General features: G+C 42.1%; 1 protein-coding gene across 8 annotated transcripts in view; it reads right to left on the reverse strand.

Annotated features, from left to right (window-relative positions):
• Positions 1-25,687, reverse strand: part of samd12 (sterile alpha motif domain containing 12) — a 269,788-nt gene that overhangs the window by 147,726 nt on the left and 96,375 nt on the right. For all 8 annotated transcript variants that reach the window (XR_009656799.1, XM_060942980.1, XM_060942979.1 and 5 more), the window contains exon 3: positions 16,591-16,720. Coding sequence is in view for 7 of the 8 variants with exons in the window: in XM_060942980.1 (XP_060798963.1) it covers positions 16,591-16,720 (130 nt within the window). In the remaining variant the exon portion in view is untranslated. The remainder of the gene's footprint in view (positions 1-16,590; positions 16,721-25,687) is intronic.

Consider the following 25,687-nt stretch of genomic DNA (forward strand, 5'->3'; position numbering starts at 1 on the left):
ACTCTGTATTGTAGTGCTTGACAAAGGTTTACCAAAGTAATCCTGAGCCCATGTGGTTATATCAGCTATAGATGAATGATCGTTCTTGATGCAGTGCCGTCTGAGGGATCAGAGATCACGAGTGTTCAGCTTAGGCTTGTGCCCTTGCCCTTTACGCACTGAAATCCCTCCAGATTCATTCTATCATTTAATGATATTATGCACCACAGAGGGTGAAATAGCTAAAAACTTCAATAATTCTCTCACGCATTTGTTGACAAACTGGAGATCCTTGGCTCATATTTACTCTTCAAAGACTAGGCCTGGCGGCACGGTGGTGTAGTGGTTAGCGCTGTCGCCTCACAGCAAGAAGGTCCGGGTTCGAGCCCCGTGGCCGGCGAGGGCCTTTCTGTGCGGAGTTTGCATGTTGTCCGCGTGGGTTTCCTCCGGGTGCTCCGGTTTCCCCCACAGTCCAAAGACATGCAGGTTAGGTTAACTGGTGACTCTAAATTGACCGTAGGTGTGAATGTGAGTGTGAATGGTTGTCTGTGTCTATGTGTCAGGCCTGTGATGACCTGGCGACTTGTCCAGGGTGTACCCCGCCTTTCGCCCGTAATCAGCTGGGATAGGCTCCAGCTTGCCTGCGACCCTGTAGAAAGATAAAGCGGCTAGAGATAATGAGATGAGACGAGGCCTTTCCTGGATACTGATTTTGGACCAAATCATGATTACAGTCACCTGTTGACATCACCTGTTTCAAAATCACATCATTATTTAATTGTTTTACCTCATTACTAGCCCTAAATTGCCCCATCCCAATTTTTTTGGAATGTGTTGCAGGCCTGAAGCACAGGAATGGATGTATATTAACAAATGAAATGAAGTTGACCAGACAAAACATGAAATATCTTGGGTTCATGCTGTCTGCAATGAAATATACACTGCTTTTTTTTTTTTTACTTGCATTTTTCATACCGTCCCAGCTTTTTATAATTTGGGGTTGTATATATCTCAGCTGAAGCTTTCTTAAATTTCATGACATTTTTCATCAAATGCTGCAAAAGAATGAAACCGCCTTTAGAGGATAAGGGATATTCAGATCCAAGTTGTCATTCCAGCATAAAAAAGGATGACAGTGAAAACAGAGGACCCCCTGAACAACCACAAGTCAGCAGTCAGCAATGAAACACTTCTTTGCGGGTCTTTGTGGGTTCTGTGTACACAAATAGAGAGAGTAAAAGAAGAGGCATGAGATTCTTCTTCCTTCTCAAGCCAAGAGTGATGTCGAATGACAGCTTGCGAGTGTCTCACTTTGTTGGTTCTTTATAAAACTATCATCAAGGCTCGTAAATAAACCCAGCTTTTAAAACACACCCTCTGTAAAAAAATTCCCCCCACTGTTTTTTTGGCAAGGGGAGCATGAGCCATTTCGGGGCCAAAATACTCCAGACTCATTTGCTTTCCAGTGAGGACATGAGAGTACAGCCTGTTAACGAGAAGCATCCCAGCTGGTTTCATTTAGCTTGACAGCAGAAGAGCTGGCTGGCTTTCCTGTCTGCCTTCAACTCTTTCCCTTCATTGCCGCAGCCCCCGTACTAAGCAAATGCCACGCATGTGTACATTAAATCTGCCGGGCTTTAGTGTAAAAAGTTTGGAGAGCCGGTTTATGACATATGATTATGTTCCAAGTTGTCAAAAGCAGCCTTTCAACTGATGGGCCCAAACTAGAAGTGCTTGTGCTACAATAATACTATAATTAAAGCAGTAATATAGTTCTTATGCAGGTTTTATTAGTGATGCTATAACTTCACTGTAGTACATAACAGACCGCTTGTAAATGTGTTATGCTACCCTCAGCTGGGGCTGAACCTCAGAGAAGTAAAGCTCTTACAAAACCTACTAAAGAAATGCAGACCGTTTTTAACCACTGTTAATGCAGCGCTGCTCTAGTTTTCTTCAGTGCTACCTGCAATTTGTCAAGTAGTGTGGAAAAACAAGAATTCCCTGAACAGGAAATGCCTAAACAGAAGCTGCCACGTTGACAACCCAGGGGGCATGGCACAGAATCACAGCCAGGAGGATCTAAGGTAGTAATTTGAGGTACAAGTTCCATATGAGTGATCATAAAAATAAACAAATAAATAAATAATTGAATGCTGTAATGCAGCACTTGCTACAGCACCTCCAAACAATGCTAGGCATTCAAAAGGTCATCCTGATGTCAGTTCAAACCCCCCAAGAATGACATTCAGCTTACAACAGGATATCTTGCAGTCTTAACTGCAACAAGAAGACAGAGTCCTGTATATCCCCCACCCTATATACCAACTATATACCAAGGTTCAAGATATTATTTGTCAGATTTTTCAAGTTCTGCTGCAGGAAACCAACCCTACCTCTTTACACTGACCTCAGCAGCCCGTGGCATAAGCCCACCAGACCCTTGGTCCTGGTGAGCTAAAAATAAAAATTTCTCACATTTCTTAGTATCAAAAGGCACATATACATTACTTAATCAACACATACAGTATACCAACTTTCAAGACCGTAACACTCATAGTTTTCAAGTTCTGCTCCAGAAACAAAACCTACCCCTAAGACTAACCTGAGAGACTAAATCTGAAATTGTTTCCATGGAAACATGAAAAATTTAAATTTCTCAAATTTCTTAGTATGAAAAGGCACATCTACACCACCTTGTTTCTATATGTTTCTATATCCCCCATCAAACTTCGTATGGGTGGGGGATAATTAGACACAGACGATACAACACCTCAAAACAACTCAAACCTTCTACTTCGTGTTCACCAGGGCAATAACGATACACATAGTAGTGTTGACGTGTATGTTCCCTTCTAAGAGGTGTTGTAAAGCTGCAGCCTGTTATATACACACACACACACACACACACACACACGGTGTATATATATATATATATATATATATATATATATATATATAATATCTCATTATCTCTAGCCGCTTTATCCTGTTCTACAGGGTCGCAGGCAAGCTGGAGCCTATCCCAGCTGACTACGGGCGAAAGGCGGGGTACACCCTGGACAAGTCGCCAGGTCATCACAGGGCTGACACATAGACACAGACAACCATTCACACTCACATTCACACCTACGGTCAATTTAGAGTCACCAGTTAACCTAACCTGCATGTCTTTGGACTGAGGGGGAAACCGGAGCACCCGGAGGAAACCCACGCGGACACGGGGAGAACATGCAAACTCTGCACAGAAAGGCCCTCGTCGGCCACGGGGCTCGAACCCGGACCTTCTTGCTGTGAGGCGACAGCGCTAACCACTACACCACCGTGCCGCCATATATATATATATATATATATATATATATATATATATATATATATATATATACACACAGTGCAATGCAATAATGAGTACACCCTCTTTGAAAAGTAACATTTCACACAATATGACAAGGAACACAAAGATATATTTCCAAAATGTTCCCAGACTAAGTTAAACACAGTTTCTGTTGAGCTTTTGAACTCAAAACAAAGGCTAATAATATAACTTAAATGATTTTTATTTCAGTTTTAGTGAAATTTGTGTGGTGCAGAAATGAGTACACCCCACTGAAGGGCTCTGAGTAAAGCAACTTTTTAGGCTACCAATGTGGACCTGAACAAACAATTAACCACAGGTGAGTCTAATTAGTCATTACACAGGTGTTAATTAGGCAGTTGGCTACAAAAGGCTGTTACCTAAAGCAAACCACCCTTTCCCATTTCCTGCTGTCAGCAATGGCACCTCATGGCCAGGAAATGTCTCTGGATCTGAGAAAGCGGATTATTGCTTTACACAAGAGAGGTGAGGGCTACAAGAAGATCAGTAAAGCCTTACTTATCAGTAAGAACACGGTTGCAAAAGTGATTCAAAAATTCAAGACAGATGGAACTGCAGCCAAAGTACAGAGACGTACAGGCCGGCCAAGAAAATTAACACCCAGGCAGGAGCAGCTTGTAATGAGAAAAGTTGAGGAAAATCGGCATGCAAGTGCACAACAGGTATCTAAGGAAGTAGAGACTGAAATTGGAGTGAATGTGTCACGTGACACAATATGCCGTACAGTGCAGCGGAATGGCATGCATGGGTGTCGTCCCCGAAGGAAGCCTCTCCTAAAGCCCAGTCACAAAAAAGCCCATCTAGAGTTCGCCAGGGCACATGCTGAAAAGGATGAAGGCTACTGGGACTCTATACTCTGGAGTGATGAGACCAAAATCAATCTTTTTGGAACTGATGGCTTCAAAACAGTCTGGCGTCGCAAGGGTGAGGAGTACAAGGAAAAATGCATGGTGCCCACAGTGAAACATGGAGGGGGTAGTGTTCTTATGTGGGGTTGCATGAGTGCTGCGGGTGTTGGAGAACTGCATTTCATTGATGGCATCATGAATTCTCAAATGTACTGCTCTATACTGAAAGCTAAGATGCTTCCATCACTTCGGGCCGTTGGTCGTCGTGCCATTTTTCAACATGACGATGACCCAAAACACACATCTAAGGCCACTGCTGACTTTCTGAAGAGGAACAAGGTGAGAGTGATTCCATGGCCAAGTATGCCACCTGATCTGAACCCTATAGAGCATCTTTGGGGAATACTGAAGAGGCAGGTTGAGCATCACTCTCCATCCAACATCCAGGCTCTGAAAGATGTCATCCTTGAAGAATGGAAAAGATTGATGTAGCCAAATGTTGTCAACTTGTGCACTCCATGCCAAGGAGACTTGGGGCTGTCATTGCAAATAATGGAGGCCATACAAAGTACTAAATGTACTGGATGTAATTGAGTTTGTTGTGGGGTGTACTCACTTTTGCTCCACCCCACTTTCACGGAAACAGAAAAATATGTAATTTAAGGCATCTTTTCACCTTTCTGCTTGAGTTATAATGTAAGAACATAGTGCAATAAACATCATCAAGGAACTGTTTGGGACATATTGTTTGTGTTCATTTTAATACTGTGAAAAATGTCGTTTTTCAGGGGGGGTGTACTCATTATTGCATTGCACTGTATATATATATTTTTTTCTCATCTCTAGCCGCTTTATCCTGTTTTCTATCTATCTATCTATCTATCTATCTATCTATCTATCTATCTATCTATCTATCTATCTATCTATCTATCTATCTATCTATCATCTATCTATCTATCTATCTATCTAAGAATTGTATTTACTTCAATAACTGTCACTTTCATAAGGTTGTTAAGTCTGTTCTTATTAAATCAAATGAATTAATAATATCATGGTATGATGCAAAAAGTTAAAACAGATTTCAATTCAGCTACGATTAAAAAAAAACAAAACAATATCATATAGTATATGGCCAAACGTTTGTGGACACCTACCCACTACACTCATATGTGGTGCTTCTCCAAACTACTGCAACAAAGTTGGAAGCACACAATTGTATAGGATGTCTCTACACACCGGAGCATTACAATTTCCCTTCACTGGAATTAAGAGACCCAAATCTGTTCCAGCATGACAATGCTCCTGTGCACACAGTATGCTCCATGTAGACATGGTTTGCCAAGGCTGGACTGGAAGAACTTGAGTGTCCTGCACAGAGTCCTGACCTCAACCCCACTGAACACCTTTGGGATGAACTGGAACACCAACTGCACCCCAGACCTCCTCACCCAACATCAGTGCCTGATCTCACAAATGCTCTTATGACTGAATGAACACAAATCCTCACAGCCATGCTCCAAAATCTAGTGGAAAGCCTTCCCAGAACCCTGGAGGTTATTAAAACCACAAAAGTGAGCTAAATCTGGAATGGGATGTTCAAAAAAGTACGAGTGTGATGGTCAGGTGTGCACAAACGTTGGGCCATATAATGTGGATGGTGGAATGTTAAGCAAATTTATTCTTTGTACAAAAAAAGGATGCTGCTCTATTTTCTTAAAAACACTGCACTGAGCTCAACACAGTTTGACTATCACTGAACCAAGATATTTTTAACAGAGCATTTTATAATAGCGTGGGAGTAGATTCTAAGAGCCTTCCTAAGGTCAACAATCATATTATATTTTAGTAATGTTTACATGTAATCAAACTGTAGATGTTAAAATTAGTGTGAGATCAGTCCTGGTCTTGAGACTGGTCTCAAGACCACTTTTTGAAGGTCTCAGTCTTGACCTCATTTTTACTCGGCCTTGTCTTAGTCTCTGACAAAGAGACTCAGGATTTTACTTCAAGACCGGTCAAGACCATAACTGCAGGGATTTCACTAAATTGCCTGTGCATTTTCCGATTTATTTGTTAATATTGCTACTGTGACTGGATGCAAAATTTCCTGCTTCAAATGCAACCAATAACGTGACTTATTACTAATTTGAAATTTTTCTTCCTGTTAACAGCCATCACCCCCCCGCCCCCTTCACACACACTGGTGTGGTTCTGGACTCATCCTGCTTTGGTCTTGTTCTTGACTTGATCTCAACTTGTCAAAGTCTTGATCTTGTCTTGGTCTCAATACATTTTGGTCTCGTTCATGACTTGGTCTCGGTTTAGGTATTCTTGACTACGAGACTAGTTAAAAGGGGCAATTTAAAGCTACAGTACATTTCTTTTGTTAAAAACTGAAACTAAAATCGTTATTGACTCAGGAAAGAAAAAAATATTGAAAATATGATGCTCCTAAGCTATTGTAAGCCGCCCTAGCACTCCTGTTATAGTAATTCATAGTCAGAGCTGTTGGGTTCAAAATGTACAGGTTGTATCCTGGCTCTGATCCATTCTACATAATCAGGACATTAAGAAGTGCACTCAAAAGCCATCCCCCAATTTCTGCTATGGTTTAATGTTGTTAGCCATTGTTAGCAAGCTAGTCAGCTAACAGCTAGAAGTGATTTACGTACAGAAGGCGGGACGGTGGTGTAGTGGTTAATACTGTCGCCTCACAGCAAGAAGGTTCTGGGTTCGAGCCCAGCGGCCGGCCTTTCTGTGTGGAGTTTGCATGTTCTCCCTGCGTCTGCGTGGGTTTCCTCCGGGTGCTCCGGTTTCCTCCACAGTCCAAAGACATGCAGGTTAGGCCAATTGGTGGCTCTAAATTGACCGTAGGTGTGAATGTGAGTGTAAATGGTTGTTTGTCTCTATGTGTCAGCCCTGTGATGACCTGGCGACTTGTCCAGGCTGTACCCCGCCTCTCGCCCATAGTCAGCTGGGATAGGCTCCAGCTTGCCTGCGACCCTGTAGAACAGGATAAGCGGCTACAGATGATGGCTGGATGATTTACGTACAATATTACGCTTATTACTTTCAAATTGTTTAGAGGTACAGTATATAGACCAGCAGAACTCAAATACAATTTGTTAAAGCCCATAAAGATACATACAGATAAGCAACTTACATGACTGAAAGGCAGCCTTTTAATGTTTAAGCATTAGTGAATAGTTTACACCTATAATTAAAGCACATCAGTTGTGGTTCTGTTTGTTCATACTTGTTGCATCACATTAGCACTTTTGACTACTGACCCAGGCTCAGTCTGTTTTTAACCTAAAGTAGAGAATAAATACTTACCTCTCTGTTCTATCACCTCTAAACTTTGTTTTTTATCAACTTCTTTTGAACAAATCATGTCGACACTGTACAATCAGACCAGAGGAGATAAACAAAATAAGAAAAATCAGTAAAAATCTGTGACAACTCTTCCCTTTCTCAATAAGCCGTCTTCAGCTTTATGCCGATCGGGATGGCGCTTTTTCAAGTGCTTAGGTCGGTCCGATTCATGCTGTGTTAGATGCGTTAGTCGACAACCCCTGATATAGAGGATTAAAAGAGTGACTTTTCCATGAATTTATTGGTAGATTAATGGGGCAAACGCTTGCGCTCTTAAAGAACAAATATGCTCACTGGATAACAAAATTATTTGCCACTTATTTTGTTTTGAAACAGCTTACTGAAATTTTGCTGAAGCATGCAGCCAGTTTTTCCATTTAGACCTAATTGCAACACTCTAGTGCTTTTCTGAGCTCTGTTGCATATTTTTAAGCATAATTTATGTCTTCTGCTGCCAGCGGTAATTTTAAACATACTTTTAAAGTATACTGTGTTTTGTTTTTGAATGCATGCATGAATGTATCATTAATGTATGTAGTAAAGTTCAACTTTCGTGTCACACTTTATTTGTCACACATACTGTATACTCAAGCACAGACTTGAGCACACAGTGAAATTTAACCCCTGCATTTAACCCATCTGAAGCAGTGAACACACACATGCGCACACAAATGAGCAATGAACGCACACACATACCCAGAGCAATGGACAGCTATGCTACAGTGCCCGGGGAGCAGTTGGGGGTTAGTGCCCTTCAGCCCAACCTCAGGCCATGGCTGCCCCATGTTAACCTAACGGCATGTCTTTGGATTGTGGAGGAAACCAGAGCACCCAGAGGAAACCCACGCAGACACTGGGAGAACATGAAAAGTCCACACAGAAAGGCCCCCGTTGGCTGCTGGGCTTGAACCCAGAACCTTCTTGCTGTGAGGTGACAGTGCTAACTACTACACCACCGTGCCGCCCACTTGATTGTTGTATTTCTGTTGTTGCTGTAGTTAATGTAAACATCACTGCTTACTGGGTTTATATTGGTTTTATCATGTAAATATAATCCAGGGCTAGGCTTGGACCTTTAATAATGTGGGTCTGCTTGATACTTTTGGCTTTATAGTAATAAGTCGCTTGTACATGAGTCAACTCTTTTAGCCACCTCACTTCAATGAAGCTGGCGTATACGGACAGGAATCATCCTCTGAGTTAATTGATGTTAAGTGCAGACACAACAGGTACAATGGAAAAAAATGGCAATGTGCCATCTGAGAGATAAGAATCAACGCTTATTGGTGAGCTGAACCAGTCGATTCGCTGGAATGAGTCGGAATTCAATGGCACACCTTGCATTTCTATAGGCACACCGACATTTATATTTCTAAATAACGTTTTTATTCTCAAAGCACAAGATATCTTATGATAGCAGCAGCAGATAATTACAGCCTCTGGTTTAGAGACCTGTGTTACATGTGTTTTTGTGACAACCTGCACATACACATTTGCGATTTTACTATGGACCAGAGAACAAACATCAAATTCTGTGTCAAACTTGGGGAATCGGCAAAAGAGACAATGAAAATGCTTGAGCAAGCCTACGACAACGAAGCAGTGAGCTGAGCGAGGTGTTTTTGAGTGGCATTCGTTCGTCAAAAAGAGCAGAACATCACCTACTAGTGAGGTCATGGGGAAGCCATGGTGTTCTTGAGGAACGAAAGCCACTAAAAGGTTAGAGAAGCAGCTTTGGGACCAAAAGGTCACCAGGTTTGATTCCCTGGACCAGCAGGGATGGCTGAAGTGCCAACCCCCAACTAGTCCCTGGACTGCCCACTGCTGTGGCTATGTCAGGGTCCTGTTGTACGTCACTGTGGATAAGAGCGTCTGCTAAATGCCTGTAATGTAATGTCCTGCCAATGTCGCATGGCGTACAGACTCATGAGACTCGTACTGCTCACTCCTGCTGCATGTCCATGACCTTGCCGCACTCCATTGGTTTGTAACAGGAATAGTCCCAGAACCCCGTAGGCTATGTAGAATGGGGTTTGGGATACAGCTCTGAATTCTTACTGAATCTGTATTGCTTGTGTCTCACAGCCCTCAGATAATATCTGTGCAGTGGAGAATGGTACAGCATGTTACAAAATGTTCAATGAGTAGCTTTTTCATTCACACTTTTCTCCGTATCTTACATCCATCTGTTTTAACTAAAATTAACTGCTTCTTGTGAATGTAGCAAAACAGCGGGTGTGTCTCTTCACTATATTATTAAAGCATTTATGTAAACGAGTGCCTAATTTCAATGCAGTTTTAAAGCTCACCTCCTCCCTCCTGCCTTATAAATAGTTATTGTGGTACCGTTGTACACTTTGGATTTTCGAAAGCCATGAAAGCAGCAACAGAGCAGAAAAATGTGCCCTGCTTCAATCAGTAAATCTGCACATTAACAGGGAAAGTGCACTTTCTCTACTCCTACACCATGAGAAATATGTGCTTAACCCATTTACCAAAACCACTCATCTGATCTGTCTTTGTAATTACTGTAGATTAGGGACTAATTATGCCTTAATAAGCATTAATGCAATTTTAATAACCGTTCAGTGTTTAAATTAAACTCAGGGAGTCTGAAGAGAGAAGAACAGAACCTGTGAGAAACAGAGTTGAATGTTGATGTCTGCACTCTGGGAAACAAGTTGTGTGAAAGCAAGCACACTGTATGTCTTCTAAATTGAAATTGCGAGATTTTATCTTGAGTAAATGGGAATCTTCTGAAACAGTGAGGGCCAACTGCATGTGTGTGAGGAGATGCTGTGTGAGACGTGACTTGAAAGAACCCCAGAATGCACACGAATGGAGTCAGAACTGAATGTTTCATTTTACTAAGGCTGTACAATTCAGTGCTCAAACTGCAGCTGTGTCCATCTACAACCCCGATTCCAAAAAAGTTGGGACAAAGTACAAATTGTAAATAAAAATGGAATGCAATAATTTACAAATCTCAAAAACTCATATTGTATTCACAATAGAACATAGACAACATATCAAATGTCGAAAGTGAGACATTTTGAAATTTATGCCAAATATTGACTCATTTGAAATTTCATGACAGCAACACATCTCAAAAAAGTTGGGACAGGGGCAATAAGAGGCTGGAAAAGTTAAAGGTACAAAAAAGGAACAGCTGGAGGGCCAAATTGCAACTCATTAGGTCAATTGGCAATAGGTCATTAACATGACTGGGTATAAAAAGAGCATCTTGGAGTGGCAGCGGCTCTCAGAAGTAAAGATGGGAAGAGGCTCACCAATCCCCCTAATTCTGCACCAACAAATAGTGGAGCAATATCAGAAAGGAGTTCGACAGTATAAAATTGCAAAGAGTTTGAACATATCATCTACAGTGCATAATATCATCAAAAGATTCAGAGAATCTGGAAGAATCTCTGTGCTTAAGGGTCAAGGCCGGAAAACCATACTGGGTGCCCGTGATCTTCGGGCCCTTAGACGGCACTGCATCACATACAGGCATGCTTCTGTATTGGAAATCACAAAATGGGCTCAGGAATATTTCCAGAGAACATCATCTGTGAACACAATTCACCGTGCCATCCGCCGTTGCCAGCTAAAACTCTATAGTTCAAAGAAGAAGCCATATCGAAACATGATCCAGAAGCACAGACGTCTTCTCTGGGCCAAGGCTCATTTAAAATGGACTGTGGCAAAGTGGAAAATTGTTCTGTGGTCAGACGAATCAAAATTTGAAGTTCTTTATGGAAATCAGGGACGTCGTGTCATTCGGACTAAAGAGGAGAAGGACGACCCAAGTTGTTATCAGCGCTCAATTCAGAAGCCTGCATCTCTGATGGTATGGGGTTGCATTAGTGCGTGTGGCATGGGCAGCTTACACATCTGGAAAGACACCATCAATGCTGAAAGGTATATCCAGGTTCTAGAGCAACATATGCTCCCATCCAGACGACGTCTCTTTCAGGGAAGACCTTGCATTTTCCAACATGACAATGCCAAACCACATTTACAGCACAATTACAGCGTCATGGCTGCGTAGAAGAAGGGTCCGGGTACTGAACTGGCCAGCCTGCAGTCCAGATCTTTCACCCATAGAAAACATTTGGCGCATCATAAAACGGAAGATACAACAAAAAAGACCTAAGACAGTTGACCAACTAGAATCCTACATTAGACAATAATGGGTTAACGTTCCTATCCCTAAACTTGAGCAACTTGTCTCCTCAGTCCCCAGACGTTTACAGACTGTTGTAAAGAGAAAAGGGGATGTCTCACAGTGGTAAACATGGCCTTGTCCCAACTTTTTTGAGATGTGTTGTTGTCATGAAATTTAAAATCACCTAATTTTTTCTCTTTAAATGATACATTTTCTCAGTTTAAACATTTGATATGTCATCTATGTTCTATTCTGAATAAAATATGGAATTTTGAAACTTCCACATCATTGCATTCCGTTTTTATTTACAATTTGTACTTTGTCCCAACTTTTTTGGAATCAGGGTTGTACTACTAAATAGTGTAAAAAAAAAAAAAGATCAGGATTAAAGGGGAGCTGTAGGTTTGGTAAAGAAGTGAAAAACTTGTTCATACAAATAAAACTTAAGATACTTTCTTAGTTATTAAAATATTTCAGGAGTTCAAGTTCATTCATTCATCTATCTATAGCCAGCACTTGATCATGATCAGGGTCGTAGTGGATCTAAAGCCTATCATGGGTACACTGGGTGTGACATGGGAATACAATCACCAGTCCATTGCATGTCCACCAGTCCATGAATCTCCATGTTAAAAAGTGGAACTCCCATGTGTTTTTGAGGAGCAGAATGCAGTCCCATTAAATCATGAAACCAGGGGGTGAAATACTCAGTACATCAAGCTCAGTATGCTTTAAAATGGATATATAATTAAAAAGCTGGGTTTTATTGATTGTCTTATTGTTATAAGGGAAATAATAGGATTTGACTGATCTCAAACTGGGGTCCATGATTTTTTTGTTTGTTTTTTGATAGAACACCTCTTTATCAAAATTATTTACTAATTACTGACAACTTCTGGTTATTAGGCTGTTTGACTGGTCACTTAAAGGTGACATATTATACCCCTTTTCCACACAGTTCCTTGAGGTCGTAATGAAATGTCTGACCTGCTTTAGTCAAAATACCACAAGAATAAAACACCACAGCTCCCTTCACACCCTGTCTAAACAGCCCTGTTCAAAACAGCCAGTTTGAGTGTCTGTTCCTTTAAAAGGTCATAGGCAATGGTCGAAGGTGAAACGTAGAATATCAACTTTATTGTCTAGAAGAACGACCCAAAAAGTGAATTCAATCTTCTTAGTGTCTAATTTGCACCCTAAAATTGAATAAAACGGTTAAAATATACTGTTTTGCCCAATTTCCGAAGGTTTGTTTACATCTCACTTATGCGCACTTTCACCGCCAGGGGGCCGTCGTCGTGACGTCATTTAAGCCAAACAGACTGGGAGCAGCTCTGTGTTTACTTGCGAACCGAGCACACGTGTACGGACTTTGGTCGTGAGAGGTTGTGTAAAATGTCTGAAAGCGATAGCGATTTTGAACTAGGAATTCTCCAAATTGAATATCGAGAGGTGAAACCATATATGTATGAACCTATGGCCGTTACGAATCAATCGGTGAATGTGGCTCACTGGTTTGACCGTGCGGCCTCGGAATCGGACAGCAACTCGGCCGACTCTGATTGTGGTGACCCTGGACCTCAACAAGACTCGCGCCCAAATGATTTATCCTGGTAGTTATGATAAATTCCTACTTTCGTCGTAATACTAAATAAGAGCCCTTTTGAAGAATAATTAAACCGCCCTCCCTAGTGGATATAGGGAACGATTACTGGACAGTGCGCCGGTAGGCCACATTAGCCTGCCATCCGCGGCATTATACTATTTATGGCCTACTCTGAGCAAGGAAATATCCCTTTGTCTCATTTCCACAAATGATTGTACAGGATCCCTCAGGATTCTTGACTTGTCAATTGCAAGCAAAAATAAAAATGTTTACCTCCAATCATCTCCTTTTTGCTTGACCGTTGCTCCTCCGTTTCTTCTTTGACTGCTTGATTTTGTTTCACGCGCACAATCCACTCTCTCCGCCTTGTCTCCTCTTTCAGAAAAAGCCAACCCACTCACTCCGCCTCTTCTCCTTTTTCGGAAAAAGCCAACCCACTCGCTCTGCCTCTTCTCCTTTCTCGGAAAAAGGTAAAAACTTCTTCCTGAATCGGTCCCGTTGTTACAGTTCACTGCACAACAATAAGGCATGGGGTTTTTCTTTGGAAATTCCTGAACGCACATCTGCACTCAAGCCAAACAACAATGTAAGTAAACGCAAGTGGACTCAACTCAAGTGGTTTGTTTGGCTTAAATGACGTCACGCGCCAAGTGGTCACGAAAATCGCCGAACAGAAATGCGCAGCGATCCGTGCTAACTTATTTTAATTATTACTTATTAACAATACTTCTTGGGACCAGAAGAAAATTAGAGGGTTTTTTAACATATAAAGTTTCAAATGTGCATAAAATTAAAACCGTTGCCTATGAGCTTTAGGGTGCTTTCACACCAACAGCAACTGGTGCGCACTAAACAGTCCATTTGAACCGAAAGCTCTTAGTTCGGTTCGTTTTCGTCAGTGTGAAAGCATCAATCGCACTCAGGTGCGCACTAAATCAAGCGGACCGAGACCTCCAAAAAGGGGTGGTCTCGGTCTGCTTGATTCCGCACCAAATGTCAACCTCTGGTGCGGTCCCTCTGGTGAGAACGCGAACCTGGACCAACTCAGGTCTAAATACGCATAATACACACATTTTTTTCATTGAAAAGTGGGGTGTGTCTACACTGGGTATAATGTAAACGGTTGCCCACACTAAGAATAGTAACTATTTTAATAACTATAAAGATAATGATGTGAGCATCTACACAATGTGATCATTATAAATGTCCTGTAAACAGCGGCATCAGGCACATGCGCGTGCTCCAGCTCTGTCAGCATTCTGTCAGTGGGAAATTCAGATTGCCCTGTATTAACCTACAGCATAACAGATTCTACAGTAAAAGCTGGCTGGCTTGTCAGGCTAACAGACTATAGCCTACCTCGTGGGTCTTTGGAAAGGTGCTTGTCTCATCATCAGCAGGACAGCATTGGTGAAAATAGCGCGTCTCCTCTGCCTGAAATGACGCACTATACGCCTTCGGCGAATCCAGTATATCCGAAGATTGTTCTCTAGCTGCAGCCGCGACTCATTCCGGAACTGGATATTTTGCCAGAAATGGGTAATGTTGACGATATAAAAAGCAAGGACCAGCGCAAGAAACAGTGTGCGAACGTGTCGCTCCATTGTGAAAGTCCAAATTGGTGCTTATTTCCACTGGAAGATGACGAAACGTCATTCAGACCAATTTGGTTCGTTTGCATGTGTGAACGCGGACCACACGCAGTCTGTATGCTACAATGTAACAATTTTACTGCCTGGTGCGGACCAAATAATCGAACTAGCGGTGTGAAAGCGCCCTTAAATGTTAATGAACCACTGTTCACCCCACCCCTCTCTTCCACCAACCAACAAGGTAGCACTTTCCTCATGAATATTCATTCACAATGTCAGTTCTCAAGCCATGAGTGGAGATATTCAGATGAGGGGGTGGGGTTATTCTAATGAGCTCCATTTGTGATGTAGAAAGGGGAGTCAAATCTGAACGGCTTGTTGAAGCACATTTTCTGAAACAAGCAGAACAAGAGAAACTGACAGGGTTGTCATATTGTGGGTTGGTAGGCTCCAGGTACCCAAATGTATGTGCACAAGCACTGAAAAAGTGAGTTTTTCATAATATATCCCCTTTAAAATTTGGGATTTAATCCAAAATTTAACAACAAGAGAAGTAGACCTGTAAATAATGTCAAACTGGACCTCATGGGTTTTATCGGTGGACCGTTAAGGAATAAAAGCCCTCTGGTGCCAATAAATAGCCAGAATATTCTGCGGTCAGTCAACTTTATTGTATGTTTAAAAAGGCTCCCCATTGGAAAAAGCTTGAGAACTTCTGCTTTAACCATGCGGACGTAAGAGTGTTTAATATTCAAACAGCGACCCGGATTTGACACCAGTGACTTCCTGAGTTTTCCATTTGCATTTGTACTCTTGATCAAAGCAAGTTTTCCCCACACTGTTATGTACAGTACATCTGAGACAAAATCTTTTGTTTACTCTAATGAAGTGTGTAGAGTGGCACTTCACGTTACAATCACTGGAGAGAGAGAGATGCAAATTTCATTGTGTCACTAATTGGTGAGGCCTGGTGTTTGTTAACGAGATTCTGTTAATTAATATGATTATCGAACTCAGTTGCTTGCATTCATTCTGCATAAATTATTGCTAATTGGCATGTGCATTGGATCGGACCCTTAAAACAGTCGAACTGACATCCTTTGAACCACACACTTTGAACCTGCTGGAATTATTTAGACATGGACACCAACTGTTCCAGTAGTGAGTGCTGTTTATATATCATACACAAAATAAAAAGGAAACCCCAGGTTGTCATGGATTTCTTGGACAATGAATATTTGATGTCTGATTATGGGCCATGCAAAAGAATGAAGTGAATGCAATGAACTACATGTTATTTTATTTGTTTTACAAGTCTGGATCACTGTTTAATGAAACGTCAAATATTCAATGTGCCATCAGGTATGGAGCTTGCTCAAGTATGCTGGTTTAAAACAGTTTAATCAGTTTCCTCGTTACTACCAAATTACTGTGTACACTCACACTGAAGAACACTGAACATTAATCAATATAAAACGACATCACATCCTGAAGTACTAGAGTGATGATAAACGTACTGTGATCAACTCTCAACCAAGAGGTGTGGAAGTGTGTCATTATGCATGACGTAATTAAAGACATGTGTATGTGTGTGCGTGTATGTGTCCTGGGCTCATTATGTGATGATTGACAGAAAGAGCATGTACCTGTAATATCGTGCTGTTTGAAGGCATCACTGTAGATGTGGTGCTGGTTTGGGCAGTGCTTCTTCAGCCACTTACACACATCCTGCTGAGTCCACAAAGCCACTGGTTTGGAGAGTTTTACTGTCCCTGGCTGGACAAAAAAGGACAAAAGTTCACATTAATTACATACACCCTCTGTTTTCGGACAGACAGTGAGATAGACTCTGACATTTTTTGGGGAATCCTGTGGGTCATGGGGTTCCTGTGGGATCCCTGCAGGATTGGAAACAATTTCATTATTCAACACGTGGCTGGGCGGGGCAGTCAATAGGAGCGGGTAGGATGGGAATCATAAAAACAAAGGGAGAGTTTATATATAAATATGTAGTTTGAATATGAATAAATGCGATTTTCTTTATTTTGAATACGGGAACTGAATGGGACAGGAGTCATTCTACTCAGACTGGGACGAGACAGGATTTTTTTTTTTATTCTGTCATGGGATTCAGACAGGATAGGAGTGAAAGTCCACTCCCGTGTCACCCTCAGATAGATAGATAGATCATTAGATAGATAGATAGATAGATAGATAGATAGATAGATAGATAGATAGATAGATAGATAGATAGATAGATAGATAGATAGATAGATAGATAGATAGATATAGGGTATTAGGCAGAAAAAGAAATTTACCAGTCAAAAATAATATTTTATATAATCCTGATAAGCGCCGCAGGTGCGAAGACGAGCGCCACAGGCGCGAAGTCCCTCTAGGGGGGTCTGGGGGCATGCCCCCCCAGAAAATTTTTGAAATTTAGACTTAATTTCCTGCATTCTAGGACATTTTCAGGGTGAAATGGCGTGTAATTTTTGATCAGAAATATTGCATATTTTTACTTTGTATTTTTTTCAGTTTCACTCCTGAATGTATCAGATGTATGTATGGTGTTTGATTTGGTAACAAAAGTGAAAAGAAAATAAACAACAATGAATTGTATATAATCTTTTGATCTAGTTACAGTATTTAATAAAAAAAAAAAAAAACCAACAGTATTCTATTTTACCATACCCCAATGAACCCCCCTTGTTAATCAATGTATCACACATACCTTTTCTGTCTTTTTGTGGAAAAACGAATCAGTTTTTGTCACATTCAATTTGGGGCGTTTGTTGGGATTCATCTTGATCCAGAAGAGTGAGTCAGCAAAAAAAAATGCGGTTCTCCCGCCAAGAAAGAGGAAACTACAACGCAGGGTGTTTGGCAATTTTCGACCAATCAGAATTCGCGATTTATTCAGTCCGCATGTTACAAGATTCAGTGCGGGCCAAAATGGCGGAAACGATGAAATATTCTGATTTTTCATTTCAAGTTTTCAGTATTTTTCGTATTAAACTGTGTTTCTTACGATTTGTAAATGATGGCGGAACCACACACGGACTGGCCATCGGGAGTAGCGGGAGTTTTCCCAGTGGGCCGGTGGTTCAGTGTGGGCCAGCGGAGAAAAAAAAAAAAAACAGTTGCGCGCTGGCCTTTAATATGATAAGCAATGTTAACAGTTTCTTTAACAAACTGTTAACATTGCTTATCATATTAAAGGCCAGCGCGCAACTGTAATAAGCAATGTTAACAGTTTGTTAAAGAAACTGTTAACATTGCTTATCATATTAAAGGCCAGCGCGCAACTGTTTTTTTTTTTTTTCTCCGCCGGCCCACGCTGAACCACCAGCCCACCGGGAAAACTCCCGCTACTCCCGATGGCCAGTCCGTGTGTGGGCGGAACATAACTGGATTTATCGGATGACATGTGGGAGTATTCATGTGCGAAAATTTTCGGCATTATCGTCCGTTTCAGTATCCGTCTGTGTGTATACTTGCCCGTTGAAATCGGCAATCGCCCGTCAAATTTACGGGTGGACGGGTCTCTGCCTAATACCTTAGATAGATAGATAGATAGATAGATAGATAGATAGATAGATAGATAGATAGATAGATAGGAGTGGTGCTTGAAAGTTTGTGAACCCTTTAGAATTTTCTATATTTCTGCATAAATATGACCTAAAACATCATCAGATTTTCACACAAGTCCTAAAAGTAGATAAAGAGAACCCAGTAAAACAAATGAGACAAAAATATTATACTTGGCCATTTATTTATTGAGGAAAATGATCCAATATTACATATCTGTGAGTGGCAAAAGTATGTGAACCTTTGCTTTCAGTATCTGGTGTGACCCCCTTGTGCAGCAATAGCTGCAACTAAACATTTGCGGTAACTGTTGATCAGTCCTGCACACCGGCTTGGAGGAATTTTAGCCCATTCCTCCATACAGAACAGCTTCAACTCTGGGATGTTGGTGGGTTTCCTCACATGAACTGATCGCTTCAGGTCCTTCCACAACATTTTGATTGGATTAAGGTCAGGACTTTGACTTGGCCATTCCAGAACATTAACTTTATTCTTCTTTAACCATTCTTTGGTAGAACGACTTGTGTGCTTAGGGTTGTTGTCTTGCTGCATGACCCACTTTCTCCTGAGAATCAGTTCATGGACAGATGTCCTGACATTTTCCTTTAGAATTCGCTGGTATAATTCAGAATTCATTGTTCCATCAATGATGGCAAGCCGTCCTGGCCCAGATGCAGCAAAACAAGCCCAAACCATGATACTACCACCACCATGTTTCACAGATGGGATAAGGTTCTTATGCTGGAATGCAGTGTTTTCCTTTCTCCAAACACAACACTTCTCATTTAAACCAAAAGGTTCTATTTTGGTCTCATCCAGCCACAAAACTTTTTTCCAATAGCCTTCTGGCTTGTTCACATGATCTTTAGCAAACTGCAGATGAGCAGCAATGTTCTTTTTGGAGAGCAGTGGCTTTCTCCTTGCAACCCTGCCATGCACACCATTGTTGTTCAGTGTTTTCCTGATGGTGGACTCATGAACATTAACATTAGCCAATGTGAGAGAGGCCTTCAGTTGCTTAGAAGTTACCCTGGGGTCCTTTGTGACCCTGCCAACTATTACATGCCTTGCTCTTGGAGTGATCTTTGTTGGTCAACCATTCCTGGGGAGGGTAACAATGGTCTTGAATTTCCTCCATTTGTAGACAATCTGTCTGACTGTGGATTGGTAGAGTCCAAACTTTTTAGAGATGGTTTTGTAACCTTTTCCAGCCTGATGAACATCAACAACGCTTTTTCTGAGGTCCTCAGAAATCTCCTTTGTTCGTGCCATGATTCACTTCCACAAACATGTGTTGTGAAGATCAGACGTTGATAGATCCCTGTTCTTTAAATAAAACAGGGTGCCCACTCACACCTGATTGTCATCCCATTGATTGAAAACACCTGACTCTAATTTCACCTTCAAATTAACTGCTAAACCTAGAGGTTCACATACTTTTGCCACTCACAGATATGTAATATTGGATCATTTTCCTCAATAAATAAATGACCAAGTATAATATTTTTGTCTCATTTGTTTAACTGGGTTCTCTTTATCTACTTTTCGGACTTGTGTGAAAATCTGATGATGTTTTAGGTCATATTTATGCAGAAATATAGAAAATTCTAAAGGGTTCACAAACTTTCAAGCACCACTGTAGATAGATAGAGAGACAAGCAGACAGACAGATATTCACATATTACAGCAACAAAGACAGTTAGAAAATATACCAAGATTAATTTAACATTATAGATAAAGTAAAATAAAAATAAATACATATAAAAATAATACAGTCTCAGAGTGCAGTGTGGTGTAAACGTTTGTAGATACAAGCAACAGATTTGAGTGGAATTAAAGTAATAATAATACAATTAATTTATAAGCGCCTTTCATGACACTCAAGGACACTTTACAAGAATAAAACAGAAAAAAAACATAAAAACTACACAATATAAAATGAAAAGAAGGGGGAGAATGCAATTTACAGGAAATAAGCAAAACAGCAGATAGAAACTAAACAGCAGAATTAAGAAAAAAGAGAGAAAAACAGTGCAAATTACAAAGAATAGGCTATTTTGAACAGGTGAGTTTTGAGTCTAGATTTGAAAAGAGGAAGAGTGTCAATACAGATACGGTATCAGGTGGGAGGGAGTTCCAGAATTTGGGAGCAGAGCGGCTGAAAGCTCTGCTCCCCATGGTGCGAAGGCAGGCAGAGGGCACAGTGAGATGAGTGGAAGAGGAGGATCTGAGCGAACGAGTGGAAGTTGCAAGATGGAGGAGATTTGACAGATGGGGGGGCAAGATTGTGGATGGCCTTGAATGTCTCATTTCATCTCATTATCTGTAGCCGCTTTATCCTGTTCTACAGGGTCGCAGGCAAGCTGGAGCCTATCCCAGCTGACTACGGGCGAAAGGCGGGGTACACCCTGGACAAGTCACCAGGTCATCACAGGGCTGACACATAGACACAGACAACCATTCACACCTACGGTCAATTTAGAGCCACCAGTTAACCTAACCTGCATGTCTTTGGACTGTGGGGGAAACCAGAGCACCCGGAGGAAACCCACACGGACACGGGGAGAACATGCAAACTCCGCACAGAAAGGCCCTCGCCGGCCACGGGGCTCGAACCCGGACCTTCTTGCTGTGAGGCGACAGCGCTAACCACTACACCACCATGCCGCCTGGCCTTGAATGTGTAAAGGAGAATTCTGAAATCAATTCTGTACTTAACTGGGAGCCAGTGGAATTGTTGGCTGTTGAAAGTGGCTGTTCAGTGCAAACATTAAGCACATGACCCTATTTTGGAGATCACACAGAAAAAGCACAATACTGTAGAGTTGGCCTCAGTGTAGATGTTAACCTGGCTCAGCTTGGCATAACTGTACAAATGGGAGGGATTAGACTAAAATCATGGTTGGATGTGCTGCTGTGGCATTTAATTAAAAAAATAAAAATAAAAAATAAAATTCTGTTTAAAAACTGACTGCACACAATGCAGTGCCTTTTTTTTTTTTTTAGTTTTTGCACTGATGTTGTAGTGTTAGAAATAACCAGCTTAACAAAAACTAAGATATGACAATAGAGCCCCTGGTATTTCTAATCATTTCAGAGTCCAATACAGTGAAATATGACCCTTCTCTGTCTAATGCACATTCTCATTTCTCAAGTCAAAATAACTGAAACCCAACAGCGTCGCTAATAATCTAGGTCAGACTGTATCATCCACATCAAGTCGCCAAGAGCAAAATTGTGGTCTCAAGTGCCAAAACAATTCTTAGTAATCAGGAAGTGTTTTACTCTGCGCTTTGGATACAGTGTGACTAATCTTAATATCTTAGCAAGTTTATATTGCTGCACAGAGCTGGAAGTGGTCAAGGGCCAAATGTAAAAGTGGCTCCAGGAACTCAACAGCGCAGTGAAGAACAGAGCCTGAAGGAGCCTAGTACAGGAGTCTCACGCTCAGAGACAGACCCTAATGTTCTATAATTGTCTCATTCGTTGAATTTGGTGCCCATTTTGGCAGGGCATGCCTGTAGCGTATCACAGAAGTAGACTGGAAAAGAAAGCAGGAGCACAGAACAGCAGCACTGACTACGCCATAGACTGATGCACTGAACCCATTTGTATTGCATCTGCCCCTGCAAGTAGCAAGGCTAGTCTACAATCTACTGATTTAGAAGTAGAACTTTATTCATCACACGTACGCTTGTGAAATTCCTCTCTGCATTTAATCCATCTGAAGCAGTGAACACACACACACACACACACACACACGAGCAATGAGCGTACACACACACACAACCCAGAGCAGTGGGAAGCTGCGCTACAGCGCCCAGGGAGCAGTTGGGGGTTAGGTGCCTTGCCCAAGGGCACCTCAGCCTAAGGGTTAAAAATTTTCACAGCAAGAAGGTTCTGGGTTTGAGCCCAGCAGCCGGCGAGGGCCTTTCTGTGTGGAGTTTGCATGTTCTCCCCGTGTCTGCGTGGGTTTCCTCCAGGTGCTCCGGTTTCCCCCACAGTCCAAAGACCTGCAGGTTAGGTTAATATGGGACGGCCCTGGGCTGAGGTGCCCTTGAGCGAGGCACCCAACTCCCAGCTGCTCCCCGGGCGCTGTTAGCATGGCTGCCCACTGCTCTGGGTATGTGTGTGTGCTCATTGCTCACATGTGTGCGTGCATGTGTGTGTTCACTGCTTCAGATGGGTTAAATGCAGAAAGGAATTTCACAAGCGTGTGATGAATAAAGTTGTTCTTCTTTCCACTGGTTTAATTTTCCATTTATGAGAAAAAAAATCAATCAGAAATTAATAAACCAAAAGCACAGAGATTTAGATTTTTGAGTATCAGGGTAAGAATTACAGATAAAGGCTTCTTCTTGTACATCACAATTATATACCTCCAGCTATCCATTTTGGCACATCACTACAGTGACGTGGCCACACTGACGGCTTCAGCCATCAAAGTGTCTCGGGAACATTACAGTAGTGGCTTCCCATTGCCTTCTACTGGATTATCTCCTCTCAACCATTCACACTCACACTTGTAGACAATTTAGAGCCACCAATTAGCCTAACCTGCATGTCTTTGGACTGTGGGGGAAACCGGAGCACCCGGAGGAAACCCACGCAGACACGGGGAGAACATGCAAACTCCACACAGAAAGGCCCTCGTCAGCCACGGGGCTCGAACCCAGGACCTTCTTGCTGTGAGGCGACAGTGCTAACCACTACAACACCGTACCAATTATGCACCTTGAAGGCTTAAAAGTAATACATCAGTGAAATTGGTCCATCCTTTGTGTTTAAACATAAAAGCCAGAAGTGTGCACTTTAAATTGTGGGCACCAGGCATGGCTAATGACGGTGGTGCTCGAATGTGCTGTGTATAAGAGGGTCAAACTTTTGTTAATTCTCTTCAACAGAAGAGTATTACTGATATTTATACACCTTCTCATTTTTTTTCTCCATAAAGAAATATTAGGAAAAGAATCCATTTTTTTTTTTTAGAAGGGATACAAAATTTTCCTCAGTGATCTGATCTTTCACAGGCACGAGGCAGCAAAGTGTTCAGCTGATTTTACTGGAAAATCAAGTCAGTCAACATGAGAAATTCGACCATTAGGTGGGAATCATGAGTTTCAAGCTGACTGAACCAACAGTGAGCGAGCTGGAAGTAACAACAAAACACACGGACCGGTGACGAATATCATTAAAAAAGCTAAGATGGCGGTGCCCATGAATTTCATCTCATCTCATCTCATTATCTGTAGCCGCTTTATCCTGTTCTACAGGGTCGCAGGCAAGCTGGAGCCTATCCCAGCTGACTACGGGCGAAAGGCGGGGTACACCCTGGACAAGTCGCCAGGTCATCACAGGGCTGACACATAGACACAGACAACCATTCACACTCACATTCACACCTACGGTCAATTTAGAGTCACCAGTTAACCTAACCTGCATGTCTTTGGACTGTGGGGGAAACCGGAGCACCCGGAGGAAACCCACGCGGACACAGGGAGAACATGCAAACTCCGCACAGAAAGGCCCTCGCCAGCCACGGGGCTCGAACCCAGACCTTCTTGCTGTGAGGCGACAGCGCTAACCACTACACCACCGTGCCGCCACCCATGAATTTGGTGTATTGAATTACACAATGTTAAAAAACGCTTAAAGTAAAAGCTCATCACAACGCCAGATAACATTAACAATATCTCATTATCTCATTATCTCTAGCCGCTTTATCCTGTTCTACAGGGTCGCAGGCAAGCTGGAGTCTATCCCAGCTGACTACGGGCGAAAGGCGGGGTACACCCTGGACAAGTCGCCAGGTCATCACAGGGCTGACACATAGACACAGACAACCATTCACACTCACACTCACACCTACGGTCAATTTAGAGTCACCAGTTCACCTAACCTGCATGTCTTTGGACTGTGGGGGAAACCGGAGCACCCGGAGGAAACCCACGCGGACACGGGGAGAACATGCAAACTCCGCACAGAAAGGCCCTTGCCGGCCACGGGGCTCGAACCCGGACCTTCTTGCTGTGAGGCGAAGCGCTAACCACTACACCACCGTGCCGCCGCCCATGAATTTGGTGTATTGAATTACACAATGTTAAAAAACGCTTAAAGTAAAAGCTCATCACAACGCCAGATAACATTAACAATATATTCCGTAAATATGTTCTTATCCCCTGCCACTAAGTGCACGGGGGATATAGGATTGGAGTTTGTCTGTCCGTCCGTCTGTCCATTAATAAATGACCAAATATATTATTTTTGTCTCATTTGTTTAACTGGGTTCTCTTTATCTACTTTTAGGACTTGTGTGAAGTTTTCTCAGAAACTATATACAGTGGTGCCTGAAAGTTTGTGAACCCTTTAGAATTTTCTATATTTCTGCATAAATATGACCTGAAACATCATCAGATTTTCACACGAGTCCTAAAAGTAGATAAAGAGAACCCAGTTAAACAAATGAGACAAAAATATTATACTTGGTCATTTATTTATTGAGGAAAATGATCCAATATTACATATCTGTGAGTGGCAAAAGTATGTGATCCTCTAGGATTAGCAGTTAATTTGAAGGTGAAATTAGAGTCAGGTGTTTTCAATCAATGGGATGACAATCAGGTGTGAGTGGGCACCCTGTTTTATTTAAAGAACAGGGATCTATCAAAGTCTGATCTTCACAACACATGTTTGTGGAAGTGTATCATCTCATCTCATTATCTCTAGCCGCTTTATCCTGTTCTACAGGGTCGCAGGCAAGCTGGAGCCTATCCCAGCTGACTACGGGCGAAAGGCGGGGTACACCCTGGACAAGTTGCCAGGTCATCACAGGGCTGACACATAGACACAGACAACCATTCACACTCACATTCACACCTACGGTCAATTTAGAGTCACCAGTTAACCTAACCTGCATGTCTTTGGACTGTGGGGGAAACCGGAGCACCCGGAGGAAACCCACGCGGACACGGGGAGAACATGCAAACTCCACACAGAAAGGCCCTCGCCGGCCACGAGGCTCGAACCCGGACCTTCTTGCTGTGAGGCGACAGCGCTAACCACTACACCACCGTGCTGCCCGAAGTGTATCATGGCACGAACAAAGGAGATTTCTGAGGACCTCAGAAAAAGCGTTGTTGATGCTCACCAGGC

Source organism: Neoarius graeffei, chromosome 16 (genome assembly GCF_027579695.1).
Source record: "Neoarius graeffei isolate fNeoGra1 chromosome 16, fNeoGra1.pri, whole genome shotgun sequence".
Taxonomy (NCBI): domain Eukaryota; kingdom Metazoa; phylum Chordata; class Actinopteri; order Siluriformes; family Ariidae; genus Neoarius; species Neoarius graeffei.